Source organism: Corvus moneduloides, chromosome 3, assembly GCF_009650955.1.
Source record: "Corvus moneduloides isolate bCorMon1 chromosome 3, bCorMon1.pri, whole genome shotgun sequence".
Taxonomy (NCBI): domain Eukaryota; kingdom Metazoa; phylum Chordata; class Aves; order Passeriformes; family Corvidae; genus Corvus; species Corvus moneduloides.
The window spans coordinates 51,376,852-51,401,459 of record NC_045478.1 but is presented as its reverse complement, the minus strand read 5'-3'; the positions used below and the strand labels follow the sequence as shown (position 1 = coordinate 51,401,459).

Here is a 24,608-nt window from a genome sequence, read left to right as displayed (position 1 = left end):
ATGGGTGTTCATTAAAAATAAATATAATTTGAAAAGCGCGATATAATACGGATTTTGTTTACAAATAATCCCATTCCTGTCCTCATGCAGATTTGTAAGTTCTCAGGTCCCTGAAAATACTGCCTGAGGTGGAGTATTTTGAGCAGCTCCTGTCTGCTCTCTGGTGGTCTGGGATGACAATCACACAGTACAGTGCAAAAATATTTGATCATCCACGATAATACTTAAGGAAAGACAGATTTCCCTTCTAATTTCATCACTTAGATGGTGAGAGAAATTGTTCTTCATATCAGCTTTGTTAATTTCATGCAACCAATTCTGTATGTTTTCTAGATACAATATGTAACCATGCATTCCTATGTTATTATAACCAAAATTATTGCCGAGTCCATGCAGTGGTACAGGATAAAGAATCTATCTTTTAGGTTTATTGTGGAACACTTTTAGTGTTAGAGCTAAGAGCTGTGGCCTCCTGAGGAGCTAAATCTGTTACTCTTCTGTATGTAATATAAACTCTCTACTGCCCATTCGACATGCACAGCGATGTTTAAAGAGTGGAGTGTCTTGTAAATGACACCCATATAAGCGACTAAATACCTTTTCAGCTCTTCTGAACTGCCCTCTCTGATGATTCTGAACCTACTATTGTTTCTACTGATATTCCTTTGTAAAGGAAATCTCTAGTGATCTCCAAAATTTATTTTATTTTAATTTTTTTTTTTTTTTGGTGAGACTTATATACATTTTTTGTCTCTCTCTGATCTGGTGCTGGTCCAGGTCTAGCCCCAGCATGCAGTAGCTCAACTTTTTTGCTGACACATCTAAAGAGTGTTCTGATGTTCACAGGGAGGGACACTTTGCGTGTCAAGATATGCAGATAAGTAACTTACAGGAGGTGATGAGTGGTCTTACTGATTAAGAACAGCAGATTAGAACAAAACAGATTTAAATGGAAATGAATTAATCAACTACTTGAAACAGAGCATTATTCACCTGATTTTTATGTGTTCCAAACATGCACAAAATTCAAAAAACCCGTTGGAAGATGTGAGTGCTTTTCAGAGAATCAAGGCCATGTGGAAGGTATATCAGCTTCCTCTAAAATTCCTGCCAGCCCAGCAGCTGCTGTTTGGACTGTTAACACTAAAATAAAGGAGGATAAAGGAAATATTAAAAACTGATTGCTGTCAATTAGATGCTTTTGGCTGGTTTTGGTGTCTTCAAAGATAGGAAACATGAGCTGCCTCACAGAAGATGTATTTATGTACTTCTACATCAGTTCTAATGGTGGAGAATCTACAAATAGCTGAAGACTAATAGAAAAGATGCATTAAGCCATCTGAACAATGGGCTTTGGTTTGAAAGAGGCTTTTTATAGTTGTCCTATTTGAAACTAAAATAATTTATTTTAAGGTACTCATAAATATATTTAGGATTTTTATGATGGTTTGGGCATAAATGATATTGTACCACTGCAGTAATTCCTGGACACTTAATATATTTAAATCTTTTTAGTTTTTGATGGTGCATCTGTGAAGCACTACAGGATCAAAGAGCTGGATGGTAGCTTTTTCCTAAGCAAAAGGAAAACTTTCAAAACTCTGAAGGAGCTGGTTGACTATTATAGCAAGAACAGCGATGGCCTCTGTGTGTTGCTCAGACAGCCATGCTTAAAGGTAAGGAGTGGATGCTACACTGTGCAAAATATTTTTTGTGAGCTAACTCATCACATATCTGTCAGAAAATGTTGACCCCTTGTCTGCTTCTGCCATTTCAGAATGTTGATAATCTGCTTGTTTTCAGGAAGTTCAGGGTAGTGTTATAGTTCCATTCTTGAGGTTGACAAATTAACAATAAAATATCATGGAGTTTTAAAAAATCATTAAGTGTCTGGGGTGGAAAATATGCCAAATCATGATTTGTGAATACCTTTGTATAAAAATATATGGAGATGAAATCTCCAACTTCATAACTCTAGCTATCCATAAGTAATTACTGAGACAAAACCACAAAGTTCTGGCAAACAATACGTCATTGTTCAAAAAGCTTGCTAGAGGGATGATTTCTAATTTTTGCTTTTAATGGAAGGATATTTTCTTTAGCATATTTCTTATTTCTAACAAAAATCATCCAGTATGTGGGTTATACTTTATGTTCTCAGCTCACTTTATCGCATGTTTTTACTCTAAGGAAACATTATTTACATCTGTTCCAGCTTTTAACAGACATAATTAACAATGATTTATATATGTTGTTGAAAAAATGCTGCAAGTCTCAATTATTGTATTATTTATTTTCTTTTACCAGATACAAATTCCAGCTACTTTTGATTTGTCTTATAAAACTGTTGATCAGTGGGAGATAGACAGACTATCTCTGAAATTTGTGAAAAAATTAGGATCTGGTCAGTTTGGTGAAGTATGGGAAGGACTGTGGAATAATATCACCCCTGTGGCTATCAAAACATTAAAACCAGGTATGTGCATTATTCTTAAATGTTAATAATAGGAAATATTAGCAAGAGTGCTCCCTTACTTTTTAAATGTTACAGCTATCCATATATGCACTCATTCTTAAAATCCACACACCTAAACATGAAGATTAGTAAAGCTCTAGGTCCAGATATTCTTTTGGTATTTTGAACTACAATTTTATACAGATTTCTGTTTCTAGACGAGCTGAGTTAATTCAATATCTGTCTTCAATAAAAAGGCAGCTGCAACAAGGGTTGTACCTATTTTGTACAGTTTTGTTTGTACGGAACTGAGTAACTTTAGATTGAGTAGTCTGTGGGTGAAGTAATTGATTTACTACTGGTCTGTCATCTGTAGAATTTTTCTAGTGATTAGGTGATATAGTATAGTGATTTCTTTGGTAATATATAATATTTACTGTGCTAAGTTTGTCTTGAGGAAGTGCTTTAATCCTAGTGTTGCTTGAATAAAATTTCTCAAAGTTTTTGATACACAACATTTATACCCACTATTTGCATGTAATATAAGACTGTCTAATACAGCTTTTAGCATTTTTCTTAATTATGTTTTATTAACTTCAAGTAATTTGTGCATTTTAAATTGACAACATAAAATATCTGCCAGCAGATGGCAAGAACTACATAGATAAGGGAGGTAGCCTGGATGATATACATGTTTTTTAAAAAGAGATAACAACATGAGTTGTGGTTAATTGAAAAAGCTTGTGCTGGGCGCTAATGAACATGATTCAGGAAGCAGAACAGATTCAGACCTTTGATTCAGAATAACATCAATATGCTTGAGCACTGCTTGAATGGTTTCCTGAACAAGGAGGAATTTAAGCATGTGTTTTAAGGCCCTCTTGTATCAGGATATTGTTTGTGTTTTGGGACATGCAAATTGAAAGAAAATAAGCACCTTTTTTTTCTCTGCTTAACTAAAAATGCAAAAACTTCTCAGACTAAAGACCTTCTGTAATTCATATGAAAGACAGAACTTTTTTCAGTGAACAGGAGCATGTCCCTAGTGACTCAGTAAACAGAAACCATCTTGCAATCTCTTTCTCACTGGAATTAACACAAGACCCACTGCAAACTTGTTATCACATAGAGACTATCACAGTATAATGGAAGAAATTCCTTCAACTGTGATTCTTTTTATATATCATAGTTCGCCTGGGAAAAGGGGCTCGATTAATCAATACTTTTTCTATCTCAGTTTTTTCCACTCTATTCTGACTCATGCTAAGGTCAACAGCAGTAGTCTCACTGATTGCATGGTGGGTTGTATGCAGTTAGGGCAGACAGAAGCCCCATCCAGATGCTATGCCTGGATAGCAGAGAGTTTGTGACCTAATACTGTGATAAGGAAGCTGTGCATTGCACGTAGTGTTGCTCAGAATGAAGACTTTGATTCCCAAAGCTGTCTTGATAAATTATGTAGTTAATGCTGAATCTCTTATCACTGTACTTTGTGAACTATCTCATTCTGCAAAAACAGTTCAAACAGTCAGAAATGTAAGCATTTAACCTTGTAGTATTACTTCTCCAGGGAATTAGCCTCTTTTATACAGGTTTTCTCACCATTTGGAGGGCCTTACAGTAATCAGCACATTGGTTTTCCATAGCTTGTTCTCATTGTTACTCATGAGGAATAACACTTCGCTAATTAAAGACAAACCACAATACCCTCACCCTAATCTGAGTAATAAATGATTACCTTGGTACTAATAAAATTTCGCAAAGGGTAGGGCTGGTAATTTCATTCACCATAACATAAAGTTGATAAATGAATCGAAAACAATAGTTAATGAGTAATCAAGAAATACATTGTGTTGATGACTGAAGCTTCCAATATTCACATGAGCAATGTTTCAGGCTTCAAGTGTAACACACTGTAAAATGATCCTTTCCTGTTGCTTGGCTCAAAGATCTAAATCACTTGTCTTACACTGTGGCAGGAGAGGGCATATTTTAAACAACAGACATTTCACTAAGCTGTTTTACAGTGTAGACTCTCTGGACAAGAAAGTCATCAGAACAATGGAGAAGTGTGTTAAACTTGAAGTGATCTGGCAAATATAGGGGGATGAGATGGAAAGGGTTCTGTTAAAAAGGCTTTACCACCAGAAAAATTGTGAAATGGAGCAATGATCTTCTTACCAAGCAGGAGCACGTTGATCAAGTAGGGTAATCACATGGTGAGCAATATAGAAGAGCATGATGCAATCAGCATGTCATAGATTTATAGGCCTGAGGGCCAGAAAGGATTTCTGTTATTTTGAGTTTTTCTGTTGAGCATTTTTTTGCAGTGCGCATCTGTTCTAGACCATATATAGTCTGAATAATTTGCTGTTATATGCCATTACACATCATCCCTCTGCTGAGATCAGTATTTATATTTAATCAAAACACAGATTGTTCTCGACTAGACAATAATGTGAAGCCTTCTAGTCCTAAGTGGAAGGCACTGTAAGAATGTGGACCTAATTTCACATTTGAATTTGCCTGATGTCTTCTCTTTAACCCTTGCTATGTCTTCTTGTAAAAAAATAAAAAGCCTATTTGTATGTATTAGTTTTTCTTTCCGTTCTGGAGATACAAACAGAGTGAGTTAAACCAATTTTAAGCTGTCTTTAGAAAGGCTAAATGTAGTTTCTTGTTATATAGTATCCTTCTCATTTCTCAAACAGTTTTTTTTCTGGATTTAAACTAATCTCTAGCTGTTGCTGCTAAAAGGCTTGAAATCAAGTATGCCAATGGCATCCTGGCCTGTATCAGCAACAGGGGCCAGCGGGACCAGGGCAATGATTGTCCCTCTGTTCTTGGTGCTGGTGAGGCTACACCTCAAATCCTGTGTCCAGTTCTGGGCCCCTCAGTACAAGAAGGACATTGAGGTGCTGGAATGAGTCCAGAGAAGGGCAATGGAGCTGGTTAAGGGTCCAGAGGTTAAGTCCTGTGGGGAGTGCCTGAGGGAATTGGGGTTGTTTAGTCTGGAAAAGGGGAGGCTCAGGGAAGATGTTATCACTTTGTACAGCTGCCAGAAATTAGGTTGTAGTGAGGTGAGGACCGGTGTCTTCTCCCAAGTAACAAGCAGTAGGAGAAGAGGAAACAGCCTCAAATTGTGCCAGGGGAGGTTTAGATTGGATAATGTGATTTTTTTTTTTTCATGGAAAGGGTTGTCAAGCATTGAAACAGGCTGTCAGGGGTACTGATGGAATGACCATGCCTGGAAGGGCTCAGAAGACATGTGGATGTGGCACTTGGGGTTGAGGTTTAGTGGCGAACATGACAGCGCTGGGTGAATGGTTGGACTCAGTGATCTTATAGATCTTTTCCAATCTTAATGTTTCTATGATTCTATGACTCTATGACCTTCCAATATATAGGAAAAAATTAATCTCCCAGAATTCTGGTGAGATGGAAGTAATGGGTTTTCCCCAAAGCCAGTTCTCCCTTGATGCAAATGTGTGATTCCTGACTTGTGAGTATTTAGGGTATTCAGAATCTGTTTCCATTTCAATTTGGAGCAAGAGCCAATTTTTCAAATATTTTACACCAATTGAAAATTTCACAACTGCTTTTTTCAAAAACATTGATGTGCAGCATACTAGCTAATTTCCCCTCTTTTTAGGTATCTAGCATCTCAGATGTATCAGGATTTTTAAATAATTAGCAGGAAAGAATAAGCACTTAAACATCAGATAAAACATATTAGAGATTAAAAATGCACATTACAATGAGAAAATAACATGCTGTTAAAGCACATTTCTTTACATTGATTGTAAAGTCTGGATTCCAGGAATCCAAAAATCTTAAAACACCTTCCTCCCCACCACCTTCTTCTTAGGCTTAACTTCACTCTCATACTCTCTACCTCCTCCTCCACTGTGGTGCAGGGTGACAGGGAATGAGGGTTGTGGTCAATGCATCACATGTCTCTGATGCTCCTTCTGCATCAGAGGAAGGGCTCCTCACATTCTTCCCCTGCTCCAGCATGGAGTCCCTCCCACAGGAGAGTCCTCCACAACCTTCCCCAGCTTGAGTCCTGCCTCTGGGCTGCAGTTCTTCACAAACTGTTCCAGTGTGGGTCTCTTCCATGGGATGCAGTCCTCCAGGAGCAGACTGCTCCAGTGTGGGTCACATATATGCACTCCTCTCTTCTCTGGCTGTTGCTGTGTTGCACAGGTTTTCTTTTCCCCCTTTTTAAATCTGTTTTCCCAGAGGTGCTGCCACCATCACTGATGAGTTTGGCCTTGGCCAGCAGCGGGTCCATCCAGAAGCTGACTGACATTGGCTCTGTCGGACATGGGGGAAGTTTCTAGCAGCTTCTCACAGAAACTACCCTGCAGCTCCCCTTTACCAAAAGCTTTCCACTTAAACCAAATACATTCTGCACCTCAGCTCTCTGTATCACATATGTAAGAGCTATCATTAAAGTCCATATTCGTCACACAAACTTCATAAACTTCACTATCAAGAAAAAGAATTCTCGGCACCAAAAGCAAAATACCATAATCACAATACCAAAGTCAACAATTTGCACACAATCCACCCCTTGTCCCTTCAACACAATTACAACAACTGAAATTCCCTGTGATCATTCCACTCTTTGCTCTCAAATATCATTCTGTCAATATCTTGCCCATTACCTCTCCTTATTCCCTTTACAATCTGTTGATCGGTGTGACTATAAACAAGAAGCAGTAGTTATGTGATGCCTTCGTTCAGATAATTCTCTTATTTGTTCACTGGTTCACTTGTCTCTGCTTTGGAGACATCTATGACATTTTACCAGCCCAAACCATATCATGAATGTGTGAATGATAAAACAAAACATAAGAATATCTTTTCCTTAAGGAACATCTCTGAAGTTTGAGCTCTTGACCCACAGTTTTCAAAGAGGTATAGGGATCAGTGGATAGAAAAATAGTCTAGAAACCAGCAGCTGTTATTTCTGGTTTTGGCTCTGCACAGCACTGTCTTGATGCAGGTCCCTGAACATGTCATTTTACATTTCTATTTTTATTTCCTCACTGAGACATTGTTTTTTCTATTTAAGTGGAAATCATTGCAGCAGGGATTTGCACTTTGTCCTATGTTGAGTGTGATGGATTTTCTAGAACCTGTTGTCTGGGCTAGCTTGCTTCTCCAGCTGTCAGCATGTGAAGCAGACATCTATCATCACCAATTAATTGTATCTTATAAAGTTCCTTATGCCTATTGAAGTTGACGGATACATTTGTCATTATCACGTTGTAAAGCTTCTCCCAAGCTTCTCTCTGCACAAAAGCTGCCCAAGCATGATTTTTTTTTTCAGGAGACTTTCCCAAAACAGTGTCTGGATTGGTACTGTCAGTGGAGTTTTTAATAATATTTTCAGTTTTTCAATATACCATCTCTTTAATCCATGTGCAGTGTAAAAAGCTTGGCACTCAGGGAAGTCCCCCAGTTTCCCTGAAAAAAAGAGATTCTTTTATTCCATTTAATTCAGTATGTGACCTTATACTAGCTTGTAAGTTTACTTCTGTATGGTGACAAAGTTGCTTGAGAACATCCAGATACATATATTATTCATCTGTTAATGTGAATAGGTTTTCTTAGTCTCTTGTGTTGCCAAATACTTGGTTTTTTAAATGTTATTTCTTTATTACTCATAAACTTCTCCAGCAGATCATAGTTATATGCTTAATGTAGTCTCCATGTAAATTAATCTTGTATAAGCTTCTTTAGAAAATTAGGTTGCGCTGAAGTACAAGGTTACTTTGAAGCAATTTCAGGAGGTTTATTGAAAGTTGCAAACAAAGGGTCTTGTGAGGAGGTTACCTAGTATTTAAGGGCCATTTACATTTAGGCCAGTGGAATCTGGAAAATAACTGGTTTTATGACCAAGTGGTTTCTTCTTTCAGTAACCCGCTCTTTATCCTGTGTTTACCGCTTACAGCTGAAAATGTACGTTTCATTAAAAACACACATATTCAACTACAAGCTAGAACCCCCTCAGCTATTTGAAACTCCATGTGGTATGTGTTTCCTTCCTCAAAAGGATGCACTGTAAATTCTTTGCCACCATTGTGACAGGCTGTATCCAACTAATTTGTAACAAGTGTGCTTGGTTGCTTTTAGAGGCAGTTTTTAATTTACTTATTCAGTTGCTAAAACCTAATCTTAGGCAGAACGCTCATAAAGACACTTTTATTTATTTTTTTTTTCAGTTGGCATCCAATCTTCTTATTAAGTACAATATAAGATCTACAGGGTTCTGGGGGGTTGGGGCACTGTCTGCTACTTGTACTATTTAAAGATATAAACTAAGTAAAACTGAAGGTTACATGTGTTCTTCAAAATATTCAGGAAATATTTATTGATCTTTTTCTGGTTTGTTATCATTATTATCACTGTTATTTTCTATTACAGTGTAGAAAAGGATTTGCAGCTATTCGGCTAATGGAATACTTCCCTCCTGATCAATTTGTTGAGAGTTATCATATGTGAAAAACATGTTGCTTGGTTTCAGTTTGTTGGAAGAAGTTTATAGCATGATTAAACTGAGAAATTCCTTGTAGGCAAACTTTGATGGTGGGAACAAATCAGACTGTCATATGCTATGGTGTGAAGAAACCCTGTATAATGATCCATAGAGGGTCCATGATTTGGTAGACCCTAAGGGACCAAGTACTTTATCCTTTTTAGGATCAACTTGTCAAATTTTGGTGCTGATGCTAAATCATTAGCCACACTCATGTTTTTGCTTTTGGAGGCAGAATGCTTCACACCATGCAGCCTCTCTGTAGATTTTAGGCTGATTTTTATCACAATGCTTATATCTTGAAACAAGTAAGCAAATGGGGCACAATTTTATTAATATATTCACAATATTGAAGTGAGCGTAAACCTTATAAAGACAACCCAAGACTTTTAAAAATTCTTTTTTAATCTGGAGTTGGTGAAAAGCTCAAGTAAATCTGTAAAGATTGTGCTATTGTAAACAGGAAAAGGACATAGAGTAAGCATTACAGATATTTGGTGTTTTCTCTCTGCCATAATCTCTGCTTTATCCAGACCAAGGATGATCATTTACTCTTCGTGAAGGCCCCCTCTTCCTTCTGAGAGTGAGGGAAATGAGAAAATGAGAATAGCTTGTACCTGTTGAGGAGTTGTATTATTGGCTGCTTGCCACTTATTGATGGCATGGAAATCCCTTAACTTTGACCATTACTCCTAATGACATCCTATAAAGTGTTGTCAAATTGGGCAATATGGGATTGCCAAGGGAAGTATGAGGACACGGAAGAGAGGAGTACCTGTTCCTTGGAATGTAATCTTTGGTCTCCCAAGTAGCAATGTCAAGTGGCTCTTTTTTCATAAAATCTGTGTCAGGAGCATTTCTGAGTCATTCCTCTTGTATTGATGTGAGGATATGAAATCACACATCATTAATATGTTTTGGGAAATAGCTTGGAGCATTTTTCAGGAGGTGGCATTCAAGGTAGGATTTGGGTGGGTAGGCTGATTTTCTAGTTCATTTTGTAGAACAGATTTTCTTTTGGAATTTTATTGCTGAGCTATTTAACATCCTTCAAGAATTACTTAATTTAAACATCTGTGTTTGGAACAGTCAAACTCTCAAATAAACCTTTTAGGTTACCTAATATTAAAAAAGACTCTTATTCTTGCAGCCTTGGCTTCTCTAATTTCTCAGTCTGCTTACTGAGGAAGTAGAGTTAGTTTTTAAACATGACATGGAGCAAAGTAACTTGGATAACTAGATTTTTTCCTCCCCAGTCTTCACTGTAATATTTTTTAATTAAAGTGTTTTGATTTGGGAGGAACGAGACATTTGAGTAGCTGAATAATTTCACATTTGTTTGTACAAGCATTTTGAAACAGATATTATTTACCAACTTCCTCAAACATCTGACAATATCTGGTCACTACTGGAAAGCTTTGCTTTTTTATTTGTGCATGTTTTCCTAATCAATCCCCGATTCTGGTCATATGAGCTTTAATCCTAAATTTGCCATGACTTTACCTTCCTCTGCTGTTCCTGATTGCTTCTTTGACATAGTTTCTGCATTGGTTCACTATGTATATGAATAGAATTAGAGATGTCATGACTTCATGTAACACTTACAAAGTTGGCATCATTTGCTGTTAGACACTGTGGTATTTAAGAGATTGTAAAATTAATGTTACATCTGTGCATACATTGGTATTTCTAATAAGGTTGCTATCACATGATCATTATAAATAGCTATTTGTTTTTGTATCTATAAAATGCACACATCTTCTCTGCATATGCTAAACTGATTTCAGTGCTTTCAGGCTTTGATTGGCGAAGCCGAAAATATAGTGCAACAAATTTTGATTGCAGCACTAGTTTTCTCTCAGAAATTTTATGCTCATTACCTAGACAGTCTCACCTCAGTTTCAGATCCTTTTGTTAACCAGTTGTTTGTTTAAAATGTATTCCTTAACATTCTAGCCTCACTTTTTTTCCTGTTTGGGGGAGGCCTGAGGATTTTAGCCTTTAGATTTCTGGTGGCTGGGACACATATGTTCTCTGTCCCTATGCAACTGGCATGTTTCACTCATTAACTGTTTGTTTCAGCTGCACTGTCTGTTTTCCATGGAACTGTGAAGATTTGAGATGCTAATGTACTTTCAAAGACAGAAAACAATCTCAGTTACTCCCTTAAGACTGCTAGGCTGGTAGGAAGGCCTTTAATAACCTCAGCTTATGTTTTGTTATATGTTGTTTTTTCAGGTTCAATGGATCCAAAAGACTTTCTGAGAGAAGCACAAATAATGAAGAACTTGAGACATCCAAAGCTTATACAGCTTTATGCTGTCTGCACTTTGGAGGACCCAATTTATATTATTACTGAACTGATGAGATATGGAAGTCTTCTAGAATACCTTCAAAGTAAGCAAATGACTCTAAACTCATTTTAAGAGTGCTGCAGTTTAGTAAATACACTAACATAAAAGACAGAAATACAGCACCCTGGTTTAATATAAAAGCTGCATTATTTTTCATGTGTGGGGGTGAGAAAAGCAGAAAGAAAGGTTTATGAATTTTTGACATGCCAAAATATTTGAGAAGTAGGAAAGAAACACATTCACAGTCTGATTCTTGCCTTATAATGGCCCATATTTTATCACACAGTTCTATGAGTAGATGGGAACATACACAAAGGAATAAAAATATAAGTATCCAGAAGGATAGGTCATCATATTTGACATGAAATAGAGGCACTTCCACAAAATTGTACTTAACAGCTTTGAAAACTATCACTAGTCAGGGATATCTTTTCCCTACAAATTTGTCCCTTGCCTATCCCATCTGGGCTTTTATCTCAGCAGCACTTCAAAGTGCTCTTTTGAAGGCAAATAATAATTAAAAATAAAATTGTACAGCCTGGAACAGACTAGCATAATGACTGCACTCTTTAAGTTCACTCCTGTTCTTGGGAAATGCTTGATTCTAGTGTTGTTACCCATTTTCAGTTTAGCAGACGTCTGTGAGATGCTAAATGTCTTCAAAGTTGTAAGGATCTCTTGAAGACAAAATGTTTGCTGCGATTGTCATGCTGAATTTCTTCTCTGTTTCCAGCCCATAAAGCAAAGCCCTGTGTAGTACCACAGACATCATTTACCATGACAAGTCTTCCCCTGTCTTCTCTGTGGAACCATTTTTAGATGGGGGTCTGTCCACACACAATTACAGCTAAAGAAATATCTGACACAGGCACAGCTGTACCAGAAACTGCCCAGAGTGGGTTTGCCATGACCTTGGGCCAGATCATCTACAGTTTTGTAGGCATTTACTGGCCAGAGATAGCAAGGCACAAATTTCCTGTAAATTCTCATCTTTGGTGCCTTTGTGTACAGATTGCAACTTGTCTGATTGAAAGAGCCTGGCACATCAGGAAATGATTGCTGTGCATGGAAACATTTATTGCACTGGAGAAATAGCTTTGAGAAAGCCAAGATGAGTCACAGCTATTGCAGAGGTGAAAACTGGCCTGTTAGTGTGCATAGATTAAACATGTTCAGGGCACATCAGTGCTGCAGCCTGTGTGTGGATCTGTTGCCAGCATATGCACAGCACCCTGCTCCTTGCCTAAGTGTTCACTCCTGTAGCTCTTCATCAGAGACTGTGGAGAGTCAGTTGGCTTCCAGGCAGCCATCAAGATATCCGTAATAGCGTCCGGTTGAAACCCAGCCTAGAGGTATCCCTCCTTGTCTGATGGCCAATGCACAGGGAGGTGCACAGAAGTAAGAGGTGGAGGCAGAGATCCAAGGGATTTGATAGGTATTGTGGCCAGAGAAAAGTCTTTGCTATCAGTGAGAGTAATAAGGAAAGAGATTTGAAGCTTGTATAGAGCTCTGTGACTGGAAGTGATCAGTATCAGCTGGAGTGCACAGCTACTGATAAGTTTTCTTGAGACTCAGCCTCTGCAGGGAACATGAAAATATTTCCAGGCTTCTGCCTCTGTGTGCACTATGGGTAAGTATGGCAAACTAGAGCAGAAGAAAGTCCAGAGATATTCTTTGTTCCTATTCCCCTCCAAGAAATGCATGGTATGCTTTTCCAGCTTTAAAATATTTTATTCACAGCTACTATCACATTTTCCCATAATGACAGCTACTTAATAATGACAGACATGGGAATTCCCTGTGCACACTGTAAACGTACTTTGGGAGAGTTCATGATAAACACTGCTATGCAGAGTTATTGACCTGCCACCAGTACAAGGAAAATGCACCTGAAAAGTTTTCTTTGTTATTGGAAGTGAATGAAATTGTCATAAATGCATGAGTGCTTTTATCAATTCTGATTGACCTGGGGTTTGTTCTGGAAGGAATGCAGTCTTGAAGTTTGGTGAATTATTATGGAGGCAATGCCCTCACTGGAGAAAGTGCCACTTATTTATTTTTCACTTTTTTATTGTCAGTTATCTGTCAATGAGAATATTTTCCTGTCTTTTCTGTATGAGATATTGTGGTTGATTGCTTAGAACAGGGTACAGACCCCAAGACTTCTTTAATATTTCCTCTAATACATTTTTTATATGATGTTGAGGCTTTTGTCAAAAAATATTAGTAAAAAAGGACATGGAGGTGCTATGCTTTCTTTATCAGTTAAACAATAATCCATGGGAAGTAATATATATATATACTTCTAGCAGCCTTCCAGTACCTAAAGGGAGCCTACAAAAGAGGTGGAGAGGGAATTTTTACAAGACCAGGTAGTGATAGGATAAGGGGGAATGACTTTAAACTGAAAGATGGTAGGTTTACATTAGGTAATTCTTAGAAATTCTTCACTGTGGGGGTGGTGAGGCACTGGGACAGCTTGTCCAGAGAAGCTGTGCTTGAACTTGTGTGCTTTGTCTGGAGTTTTTTGCTCCAGCCTGGCGTTTTGGAGGTGTACTCAGAAATCTTTATGAGACAGACATACATGATTTACACTTCAGATCCCAAAGAGACCCGTGATTTCATCCTCTGCATTTGTGCACAGGTTGTAGCTCCTGGTCAGCTGAGGCTCCTCCTTAAAGCTTTCCCTTCTTTAGCTCCAGAACAGCTGCGGTGCAGAACCATCTTACAGAGAGAGATCATCCAAGATATACTGCGGCAGCCAGGGCAGCAGTGGCCTCTTCCCCTACCTCAGCCCACAGGCTAAGGGCAGTAGGTCAGCCCAGTCTGGTATTCCAAACAGGCTTCAGTGAAAGAAATGGTTTTTCAGCTGCCACTCCACTGTTAGAGGTGGATCTCATCCTTGTCCTTTAGCACGGTGCCCCTGAGAGTCCTGCAGGGAATAAGACAGGGAGGGTTTAGCAGCTCCAATTCCTATTCTGCACTGAAAGCAGCTCATTAAACACGAGGCTGATGAGCCAGCCCTTCTTCCCGTGGCATTGCCTTATTTTGTCTCTTGGAGCAAGCTTAAGTCAGGCTGTCCTGGAGCATTGGCAGACCAGTGACAAACTTGTGCTCAGGTTTGCCAGCATCCTTGTCTGCTCTCACCAGCAGGCAGTTCACAACATGCACAGATGAAGTCACGTGAAAGGGAATATTTGAAGCTGACTCACCTAGGCTAACTTCCAAAACCCAGGTACTAATGCAAGCTGCTTGTACACACTTAGTTATTTTCCAATTAAATACAACATGAGTGTCATTTGTGGACTTATATCTTTGTCTGGCAAGATGAATAATAAATGTTGATGCTTGTCAGTTATCAGAACTGAAAATCTTCAGAGTGTGGTATTATTCTGGGGACTGGATGGATTTTCACAAAGCCCGATTTTTGTCCCTCTCTTAAAAGTTCAGGCACCTCTGAAACGTATCTGTAGGAGAGGAAAAGACATTCTGAGTCAACAATAGAAGTAAATAATCTCAGTGCTGAATTATCATGACAATGAGTTTAGCCTCAAAAAGAAAGTAGGGCAAGACACATACAGGGCAAGTTTAATAATTTAATTTTTTTTTTTTTTTTTTTGCCTGATTGTGTCAGAACATTCAGATGAGCAGGAAATTCAAGGCCTGGAGATTGCAGAATTGATTAGTAAACAGTGGCATCTCACACTCTTTGTAAGGTGGGATTGCAAGGTTACATCAGATAAAGTGCCAGAACTGGAGGAAGCTATGCAAAACAATGCTAAGACACACTAACACTGCAAATCAATTAAAAATAAACAACAGAAAGCTGCCAGCTACAACAGTTTTGTTTCTCTAACACAGAGGCAGTAAGTAAAAGTCACCAACCTGATGAGAAAGAAGAACTGCCAATAAGCCTAGCAGCAATGATTCAGCTTTTTGATATTAAGGTTCTGAAACAAAAAGTTGAAACTGTTTTGAGTGTTAGAGGCTACAGGGGTAGGAATTCAGGCTTGAGTGCTGCAGCATTTGGGATCGGGTGACAGTGGTCCTCGAACATAACAGTGATTTGGTTTATCATTGATTACCTCACAGTTTAAATCCCACAAAGGCCCTGAATTTGTACTCTTTTATACTGAATTTTTTTTTGGTTGCCTGTCTTACAATTTTTGGCTGCAGTTTTTCATGACCTAAGACTCTTTCCTTCATTTGTGGAGGCAAGTTGCTCAGCTCAAAGTTCTTCTACTGCATTGTTTGAACAATGAGCTATGACTGCCAAATCTCAGTTTCTGGGATTTCCTTATCTTAGTGTGGTGGGAATGACATGCACATTGCTTTAAAAAGTTCTACTGGAGAAGCAGGCAGTTTGAAAGCATCTCAAGGAGTCCTACTGTTGAGTAGCAACCACAGAGATAACAGCATGAAGCAGTCAAGTGGAGTGGAAAGTGAAAATGAGAGTTACACTTGATAGCAGATGGTAGTTTTTCCTAATAAGAATCATCAGAGAACAAGGAACAAGGATAATTCTGTGCTTTTCCATCTTTAGTCAGCTCTGGCTACAGCCACTGGGTACTGACATTAGCTCTTGCTCACAGTTTGGAACAGCTTTATGAACCTGTCAGAAAGGTACATACTATGTTACTGTCAGAAGATAAAAGATTTTCTCTTTGGACTGCGTCAGCAGCTCCTTCCTGGCCTAGATCAACTCCTGCATTTAGTATCTACTGTTTTAGAGAAGATGGGACAGGCATTGTTACTCAGTTATTGTGAAATAAGTAATGTCATTCACTAATCCCTGTTATTTGGCTGGGCTGTTACTTTATTGTATTACATGGTTTGGTTTGTTCATGTTGGCTGTTTGAACTAGTCAGATTTTCAGTTATTTATGTCTGAAATCTGCACATTGTTCTTGTTCTTATGTTGTTCTTGTCATCTCCTTTTTAAAAAGAGGATGGAGGCTCTCAAATCTCCCTGAAACATCAAGTAGACATGGCTGCTCAGGTGGCTTCTGGGATGGCATACCTTGAATCTCAGAACTATATCCATCGGGATCTGGCAGCCAGGAATGTTCTTGTTGGTGAACACAATGTTTACAAAGTGGCAGACTTTGGACTCGCAAGAGTTTTCAAGGTAGGTTGTGAGAGGGTTAATTGTCTCTGCTTTTAACTCTGGAGAACAAGGTGGAAGAGGCCAACTAAAGAATGAATTGTAGCCCTGAATTGCTGGATTCAGAAAAAGGCAAACCCAGGGAGAAAAGGACCTATAAAATGTTCATTTGTATCTTCTACCTGCATTATCCCATATAAGGTTAGAATTTGTCCTGTGCCTTTGTGTCAATCTGAAGAATCCTGGTGTCTGCTTCCCACCCAGCCACCCAGGAAGGAGCCTGGCAAGCAATACCCTTTGTTGGACAAGCTTTATCCACAGCATCTGCAACATGGAGAGGAATGATGGAAAGATTATACACCTGGGCCTGTAAGGGAAGGCATATAAAAATGTCTTGACAGCTGTTCTCCCCTTGTTCCCTTCCCCACTGCCTCCATAATGGTTGTGAGCACAGGCAGTAATCATAAAATGACCTTATTCCTCTCCACAGCTAACAGCAAAGTTCATAAAGTGAGCTCTCAGAGCTTTTATATCTGATGCGGTCACAAATTCTTCACCACTGCACTGTTTTGTTTTCTTTTCTCTAGTCCTTGAAGGCAGAGAATGCCAAGTATCATTGACCAAAATCTCCCTATGAAAGAGTCGTGGTTTAGAAATGAGATTTCCTACCTCTGAAAATGATTTTATCAGTGTTGGAAAGATTTAATTTGCCATATTTTATGGATTTCAATATGAAATCCGTAATTTGTGAGTCTGTGTTTGTTTGGCTTTTATTATTTATTTATGTTCTTGCACTGAGAAGGAAAAACGAGAAAAAAGTTCTCTGCTTCTCATTTGGTTTTTTCATTCAAGCAGCAGAAATTGAAGTTCATAACAGAACTAGATTTATTACATACTGAAGTATAGAATAATGGCTTAAAAACGGCATCAAGGGATTTTTGAAAATTCTTTTCAGTTTAGCTTGATTCTTCTATGTATGCATTAGTTCATATTGCAAGTTTTTAATATAAAAAAAATATACATTTTTAAATGAACAATGCTCATAATGGATATTTCTCTTTTGTCCTCACTAGAGAGGGTAATAATTTACAGCTGTTGACATTTCTTGTTAAAACTGAACTTTACTAAAATACTCAGTCATAGAGTCATTTAGGCAGACTTTCTTAGGAATATTTTGTCTCCTAAGTGAAAACACTAACATGGTCACATACAAAGGATTAAGTGTGAGAAATAAAATCTGTATTTTCACATGTGTTATTTATATAATGAAATAATTTCTTGTTTCTAAAGATGAGTGTATCAGTATCAGTATAGAGATACAAATCAGTAACAACCAGTATTTTCAAAACTACAGAGCGTTGCAGCTGGGAAACATACATTTTGTATTTAAACAATCAAAAAAGCAAAATCTGGTACATGTATGCCTGGATTTACATGTGAAAAACTTCACCAAGGCTTGGGTGTGGCTTGTGTACACTAAATTACATGTAGGAATTAAAGAGGGAATAAATGTCCACAAAATTTAGATGTCTGTGCTATAAACCTTTAAGGACATGATTCTACAAATTTGCAAGTCAACAGTTTTTCTATGTGTCTTTCACCTACACTTTACATTAATTAATTTGACTCACTGAGAGCTAATACGTTAATTTGAATCAGCCAGAGTTTATTCTTTTGTCCCCAAAAAAGCTGCTTAAGTGACTGTTATCAAAGTCAATGGCCCTTCAGCACCACAATAAATCACAGAAGAAAGGTTCTGAAATTCATTAGCTCTTGCTCCTGCCTTCTCTGTTTACTGAAGACCAGACGTGGAGACATTTGGTCTCTAGTGTCAGCAGGATGCTTACACTGCCACTCCTGACAGACTTCTGAAATCTTGCATGCCCAGTCCAGAATTCACAGTAACAAGTCATAATTAATCAGGAGACACTCCAATGCTGTGTGCTTGCTTGAAATGATAAATGTGTTAGAAAAGCCTCTGATGAAGCCTCGGCATTTCTCAACTGTGAAACCGAATCCAATGATAGACTTCAGATAATGGGTACTTTAATGCCATGAAAGACACGAGTTTGGATAAAAGATGATAAGATAAAGCACGTACTGAGCTTAGTCAGATGCTTAAGTGCTTTGCTGAAGCAGATCTGAAACCAGGCTTGCTTCGTTTTACCCATGACAGGTAGAAAATGAAAACGTATATGAAGCTAGGACTGAAACAAAACTCCCAGTGAAATGGACAGCCCCGGAGGCAATCCGCTACAACAGATTCAGCATTAAATCAGATGTCTGGTCATTTGGGATACTTCTGTTTGAAATAATCACCTATGGGAAGATGCCTTATGCTGGTAAGTACTTTTACCTAAAGAATGATGTCTAATTTTTTCTTTCTTTCAGAATGACACAAAAAAAAGAAGGTTGAATGCCTGTACTACAGGCATGTTAAAAGGTTAAAACTTTAAAGAGAGAAAGAAGGCTGTACAAATGAGGTGAATTTAGTGGGTCAGATCTTCTGGCTTCCCCAGGCTCCCTGGAAGCTTTGCAAAGGCTGTGATTAGCACACATTTAAGCTTTCTCTTGCTGGAGTCAACCTGCGCTGCACAGGCACCTAAGCCAGCTGGCTATTTTCTTCCAGCATCAGATCAAAGATGCCAATTCTTGGAATATGAAAAAAGGGAAGAAAGAAAGGAAGGGGTTTTTATTGCCCAACCTTTCCTTTTTTACTTTTTTTTTTAGTATATCCGATGGAAGAATAAATTGTATGAAGCGCTGCACAAGCACTTCAGGAAGAAGGTGTCTGAAAATTAAATCAGGGTATTTTTACCCCCTTCCCTCATATTTGACTATTGCAGTGAAAAGTCTTCATAAAGGAAAGGATTTTAAATAATTAAAAAATGAAATGTCACCAGCCTCAAAGTAGATATAGTAGTCTGAGAGCAGCTACTATTTCTAGTACTGTGAGAAATGCTCAAAGAACTGTGGCTCCAATAACACAAGGTATCAGTGAGATGATTGACTGTGACTCATTTTGTGCTGGTGAGTAGAACTCAAGGGAAGGACTAAAGCAAAGAAAAAGTTATGTTGCATCTATACAGGCCTGAGGGGTGGTGTGTTCACCATAAACTACATTTCACAGGGTCCCAAACTGATATTTTCTGTAAAAGGAAAAATTGATTTTGCTTTTTGATTCCCATCCTCATCCCCTGCAAAACTGTTCTGAAGAAAAAAAAAGAAAGCAAAATATCCTGAAGTCTTATATAAACTATAGGTGTGTGCATGTGGACACACATACATAAATAAATCATTTTAGTACAAAAAAATATGTAACACTGTGGCTCTGGATATTGTCTGAAAATCTATTCCGTATTACCCCTTTGCAAAGTTTATCAGTATCTTGAAAGTAGAAAATGTCCTTTTGCCATGGTTATTTGCTTACTTGGTATTACTTCCAGGAGTTTGTTCTCAGTAATCAGCTAGGAGAAGAGGTTGTGTTGATTTGTGGTGGCAGTGGGTAATGTGCAGAGGAAACACCATTCAGAGATCTAAGGAAAAGAAGTTAACACAACTCAAAATTTAACTTAACGAGTGAAAAATTGGAAGGGAACAGGACAATAGTATACTCTGCAAGAGTATATAAAGGTGTAGCAAAGATAGGGGAATGGTTGCTTCTCCATGACTGGTGGCGATGTAGCAGGCAGGATGCCATTACCCAGATGTCCTTGAGGAAAGTTAGGGTTGACTTTAGGGAAAGCTCCTGAATGTGAGGAAAATTCAGCAGCAGGACAGGTTTTCTTGGGAGATTTTGCAGTCACTGAGACTAGAAGGATTTAGGAACTATTTTAGCTAAATAGATGACAGAAAAATTTTGACAAACCCAAATAGTGGAGGAAAAGCCTCGCACCCAGACAAACCTATTTGTGATGCTTTGCAGGTGGCGCAGTCAGGGTGAGGTGGTTGGGAAATGTTGAAGGTGGTTTTTAATTGCTGCTAAACAGAAGAGATGAGTCCCTGCCCCTGGAATTTTTCAAGGTCAGGATGGAAGGGGCTTTGAGCAACCTGGTCTAGTGGAAGGTGTCCCTGCCCATGGCAGGGGTTTTGGAACTTGGTGATCTTTAAGGTCCTTTCCAACCCAAACCATTCTACTGTGATTCTATGATGAAGAGAGAGAGGAACTAATGGCATCCCTAAGTAAGCCCTGAGTAGCCTGATGAACTCATTTCGGGTTGCAGGTATGCCAGGACACCTGGTGATCCAGCTGCTGGACAACGGGTACAGACTTCCTCAGCCGGAGAGGTGCCCAGTGCAGCTCTACGAGATGATGCTGCGCTGCTGGAGCGCGGAGGCCGGTGGGCGGCCCACCTTTGATGCCCTCAGCAAGCAGCTGGAGAGCTACTTTGACATCGAATCCTATTCCAATGCCTAGGCCCAGGCCATGGGAAATGAACCCTCAGGAAATTCCCGAAGGACATGTCCTAGCCAACATGGCTAATAGGAGGCTGTGGAATCAGCCTAACCCCAGGTGTGTAGGTTATTTGGGGGTGCTGAGAAATCCTGGTACATTTAATCCCTTCTCTGATCTTAAAAGACTCTTAAAAGTTTTGCTGCTGGCAAGTGTTTTGCAAAACAAAGCAACAGGAAGCCGGAGAAGTGGGTGTTTCTAAAAAAAAAATGTGTCTTCTATTTATTTTAAAATGACAGATTCGAAGAATAAACAAATTAAACGAGTCTAGCTAAACAACTATTGTAGCTTTTTGTCATTTCTTTATTGGAATAATTACTTGCTGTTACTTAGATTTTTCATTCCTATCAGTTTGTTCTCATGAAGGAATGTGATGGCTCTACACAGCAGGATCTGTGCTCCCTGAGTCCTCTCATTGTAAAAAATAATAAAAGTAATCCCGTGACTGTGATGACTCTGATTTGGCAGAGTCCAAATTAATTGCCTTGCTTGGACTTGAAGTACACGTGCTTTTGCTATATCTGAAAATAAACAGATATTCATGGGAGAAAAGGAATTATTTTGCTTTGTGGATGCACAAGCTGATCTTTTTATACTTTGTCTACTGTATTTCTTTTACAAGAATAAACAAAATTATTATTAGATTTTTGAAGCTGTTTGTTCTTAAGATCATCAAATAGTGCTACAGAACCTATGAGTTATTGTCCATTGAACTGTAAGGATTTATTTTATGGCTCTTAATTGTAGAGATATTGGAGGAGAAGATATTTTAACATGAACTCAAGACTGTCTCAGTGTTTTAGAGTGACAGCCTTTTCAATACTGCTCCTCCAGATCATGAACCCACTCCAACAGGGCAGGTCTATGTATTTGACAGAGTAACTAGCAATCTCTTCTTCTACCTTCTCCAGATTCAGCTCTAATACAGGAGACTTAAGTAATAATCCATTTTATTGTGTTCCATGGAGAAATGGAGCCCAGGTGCTTCTTCTAGCAGTCTTTATAACTAGAGATGTTAAATTTTTTTTGTCCTTTCCCTAACTACAATATTGGTTCTGTTAAAATCTGGTATCACTGTGACAGTTTTATATTCTCATTTGTGAGGTTTACAGAACCAAGTTTTAATTATTTACTTATGATTCATCAGTTAATTATTTAACAGCATAATTCAGGAATTAAGAGCTGTATTGTGTTAACACAGTGTGAGGTCAGTATAAATGTGCTGCCATTTTCCTCTAATATCAGAAATGTTCATGACTTTAAGGTCTGGGTGGCTTTTATTACATCTTTTTAATATTGTTTTCTTTGCTTTATATTTCAAATCTATTAATCTCGTTTGCTTGTCTTGCTTCTAATTTTTAATTTCCTTTCCCTCTCTACCTTTGGAAGGCAGAACACTGCTTGTTTCTTTCATACACACCTCTTATGTACTCATTATTCAAAAGCCCTTTCCTTATTTATTGTTTTTCTCCTCTTTCTATCTCACTACAGCATCTTTCCAGCACTGTGTCTATGTTCAACTTAATTTTCTGTGCAGTGTTTCTCTCTACTAACCCTCTTTATACTAATTAAATTTGTAAAGCATAATACGGCCATAATTAATTAGCTGTCAGAGCATCCATGTGATTTTGGAAAGTAGTCATCCACTCTGAAAGAAGAAGAGGTTAAATGGCTGGCATGGAAGGACCTGGGAGATTCCCAGGCAGTTTCCTGCTGTCCTCCATCCATGCTTGTTTTGAGACTTGTGCTAGCTACTGGCTCATGGCCTCAACAAGATGTTATTTATGATTATCAAACCTCCATCAACCCGTGCGTCTCTCATCTAGCTAGGAGCTGTGTTTAACACTGTTGCAGTATGAGGTTAACAAACCCCACAGAGTGGGTTTTATGTAATAAGAATACTAATGCTGTTATTTGGAAAGATCTCTGAGTCAAACTTGTGATCTTCATGTTCAAGTAATATTTCTAACATGATTTTTCAGATTTATAACATTAAAAATGTTGTTAATAAAAGTTGAGTTTTCCCAATCAAAAAAAACCCCACCCAAAACTGCTGATAAAAGATATAATCTTAAAAAGCACAGATGTGTGCATTTCACAGGAGACAAATTGCTAGGAAAAAAAAATTGACAGCAGGGAAATAGGAAAGTTTTCAGAATTTCAAATTACACCAACTGGTCCAAGCTGCTCTCTGCTGACCTCTGCCCTTGGGTGGAAGTCAACAGGATATTGCAGAACCCCACTGAATTGACACCAGTAGTTCCGAAGAAATCCCACCTGAATAATGAATATATTCCTAAACCAACATTTATGCAGTAGAAAGTCTATTTGTACAGCTAAATTGACTTCTTTGTCTCCTTAATTTCTTCTATATTCAAAGGAGAGAGAAAAAGGGTCCTTGAAACGATGAATCAGTGCCCCAAAACTGCATTTCTCTCTGAAGCACCCTTGACAGCATGCTCTGTGTTTACTGCTGTGAAGGAATCTGGCAGAGACCCTTTGCAGAGGCGTGTGTGTAGTCCACATGCTGCAAACTGCAATCAACTGTTTCAAGCTCCCTCTACCAAGTGTGGCCTTGGCAGCCACCTTAGGCTGAAAGGAGCAGGAGCTGCAAGTGAGCTGCGCCCTGCTGAGCTGTGTGAGGGGCAGGCACCTGCGTGTGACGGCCTCCAGGTGATGCAGCCCGGCACTCGGGACTGCTGCTGGCAGGCACCTTTCCCTGCTGTTGCATCCTGCCACTCCACCTCTGCTTCCTCTTTGCGTGCTTGCACAGCCGCAGCTGGTTAATGGAGTTTGGGTCTGCCAGCTGCCTCTCCCATGCTCTGGCCTGGGGTGGGAGACGTGCAGTGCTGTCTGAAAGCAGCAGGGAGGTTCACTTTGGTGTGTTTCACTATAGGCACTACATCAAGTAAGTTAATTTTGAGTTAATCTTTGAGGCAGCCTCTGCATTTCTGGCCTCCCCAAAATGTACTGTAGGTGAAAAGGTGCAGTGAATCTTTGTCTTCCAAGCATGAGCTCCGTTTCCACCTCACTGATGTGTGTCCTGAGACCAGTGCACTTTCTTTTCATACCAAACTTGAAAGCAAGGAAAAGCAGGAAAGTAGGTTCATCTTTCCCTTTCTCTGGGTTGCACTAATTCTGGTGCCTACTCTGGTAGAGTCCCTTTGCCACTATGAACAATCCAGTGGAACAATCCAAGCTTGGAAACCACAGATACTGATCTCAGATCCATTGGTTCCTCTTTCTGGCTTAAATCCATGTGCTTGCATTCATGCCCTCATTTTGCCTGTCTGGAAACTGCTGCTGTACAAGGGAAATGCTGCCACTCTAATATGAGGTCTAATTTTGGATTTTTGTTTTTCCTTGGGCTAGCAGGGGAACAAAGGAGACAAAAATCACTAAGTGCAACAGAATCAGTAAAGCTCTGGAAATAAAAAGTAATATGGAAAATTAATCATTTGTCAGCTCTTTCTTTCCATATTTTTGCAGTCAAATGGATCCATTATTAAGAAAGACGGGAGGAAGAAGGCAGCAAAGAGTGATAAACCTTCACAGAGTTCACTTTGCTTACAGGCAATGCTACAAGAAAACTGTACCTTTTCAAGCGCATTTCCATTTTATAATAATTTTATTTATATGACAGATAACAATTACAGTCAGAAGTCTTTGCTATGACTTGTTTTAAATTAAACCTCA

The 24,608-nt window shown here is 38.7% G+C and overlaps 1 protein-coding gene across 1 annotated transcript in view; it reads left to right on the top strand.

The window, feature by feature from the left end:
- The window catches only part of FRK (fyn related Src family tyrosine kinase), a 51,660-nt gene extending 27,294 nt beyond the window's left edge, over window positions 1-24,366 (top strand). The window contains exons 3-8 of the mRNA XM_032101525.1: window positions 1,516-1,676; window positions 2,308-2,476; window positions 11,241-11,399; window positions 16,302-16,483; window positions 18,636-18,801; window positions 20,683-24,366. Of these exons, the coding sequence (XP_031957416.1) occupies window positions 1,516-1,676; window positions 2,308-2,476; window positions 11,241-11,399; window positions 16,302-16,483; window positions 18,636-18,801; window positions 20,683-20,876 (1,031 nt within the window). The 3' untranslated portion in view covers window positions 20,877-24,366. The remainder of the gene's footprint in view (window positions 1-1,515; window positions 1,677-2,307; window positions 2,477-11,240; window positions 11,400-16,301; window positions 16,484-18,635; window positions 18,802-20,682) is intronic.
- Window positions 24,367-24,608: the final 242 nt, after the last annotated feature.